This window comes from Bison bison, unplaced genomic scaffold (assembly GCF_000754665.1).
Source record: "Bison bison bison isolate TAMUID 2011002044 unplaced genomic scaffold, Bison_UMD1.0 scf7180017864340, whole genome shotgun sequence".
Lineage (NCBI taxonomy): Eukaryota > Metazoa > Chordata > Mammalia > Artiodactyla > Bovidae > Bison > Bison bison.
The window spans coordinates 4631402-4632645 of record NW_011494912.1 but is presented as its reverse complement, the minus strand read 5'-3'; the positions used below and the strand labels follow the sequence as shown (position 1 = coordinate 4632645).

Sequence of the window (1244 nt, the reverse complement as noted above, 5' to 3'; positions counted from 1 at the left end):
GGGGGGGGCGGGGGGCAGCATCGGATTTGGGCCTGGAGGTCCTGAGCCAAACTGACAAGAGTCACAGCTTCCTAAAGGCATGTGCCCAGCTTCCGTCTCCATGAGTTCACGCTTCTCCTCATATCCGGCGTACCGTCTACTGGTCTCTTCTGCTCAAACCTGACTCATTCACAAAGCCCAGGACTGCCCCCTCTTCCAGGAAGCCCTCCAACAAGCAGCCCAGCCCCATGCTCCTCTGTCCTCAGCCTCCCCCCCTTAACCATCTTGTCAGCCCTGCTTCACGAGGGTCTTTCCTCCCCAGCTGAACCATGCCTCCATTCTCTCTTGATGGACCAAGAACATACCCAGGAAGTACCCTGAAGGCCTCCTGGGCATGGGCAGGTGAGCTGGGCAGGGTGGGGTGAGGCGGGTGAGCTCACCTGCAGGCGGTTATGCCCTGAGAGGTGGGTCATGCCCGAGCAGGCAGGGGGCACCTCCGAGCCCAGGATCCCACTGCCGAGGACGGGGTCAGCCATGGGCCCGAAGCCGTGGGGCTCTGGGAAGTTTGACGGTGTAGGCGTCTGTGGGGGGCGGTAGTTGGTGAAGAAATCTGGAATTCAGACGCACAGGGTGGCAGCCGTCAGGGCTAAGGCCGTGGCTGGAAGCAGCGGGCTGGCCCTGTCCCCGGGCTGGGTTGGCGGTGGGGTGGGGGCTGGCAAGAGAAGGGGGCCTTCCAGGGGAGATTGTGAAACTGGGAGAGTTTCTGTCTCACTCAGGGGAAGCAGCGGTGGAGGCTTGAGTGGGATGGGCCTGAGTGGGAGACAGCTGGGGAAGGGCGTGGGGGTGTCAGCAGGACCCCAGGAAGCAGCCCTCCCACCGAGCCCCCAAACTGGTCCCCAAACTGAGGACCCCATTCCACACCCCCAGACCTGGGAGCCCCAGGCCTTGTCTGCGCCTGCTGGGGACACAGAAAGTGTATTGGGGGAAGAGGGGGTGATTACAGAGTGCCAGGGAGAGAGAGGGCGAGGTCCCAAGGGGAGGAGGTCTACGATGGGGAAGGGCATCATCAGGGTGTCAGGAGGTCACGGAGTGAGTCGGGGGAGAGAGAGGTCAGAAGGGCAGTGGGTCTGGGACAAGTTGGGTCTGTTGGAAGGTCAGTGGGTAGGGCTCCAAGGGTGGAGGCCAGGAGTCGGGGGTGAGAGGCCTACAGGGGTCTGAGCAGGGTCAGAGGGGGGGCTCAGAGCGGGGGCAGGGGTGAGGGGGCG

At 63.4% G+C, this 1244-nt stretch overlaps 1 protein-coding gene across 1 annotated transcript in view; it reads right to left on the bottom strand.

Moving 5' to 3' along the window:
- The window catches only part of MLXIPL (MLX interacting protein-like), a 19464-nt gene that overhangs the window by 5406 nt on the left and 12814 nt on the right, over positions 1 to 1244 (bottom strand). The window contains 1 exon segment of the mRNA XM_010854298.1: positions 420 to 589. Within this exon segment, the coding sequence (XP_010852600.1) occupies positions 420 to 589 (170 nt within the window).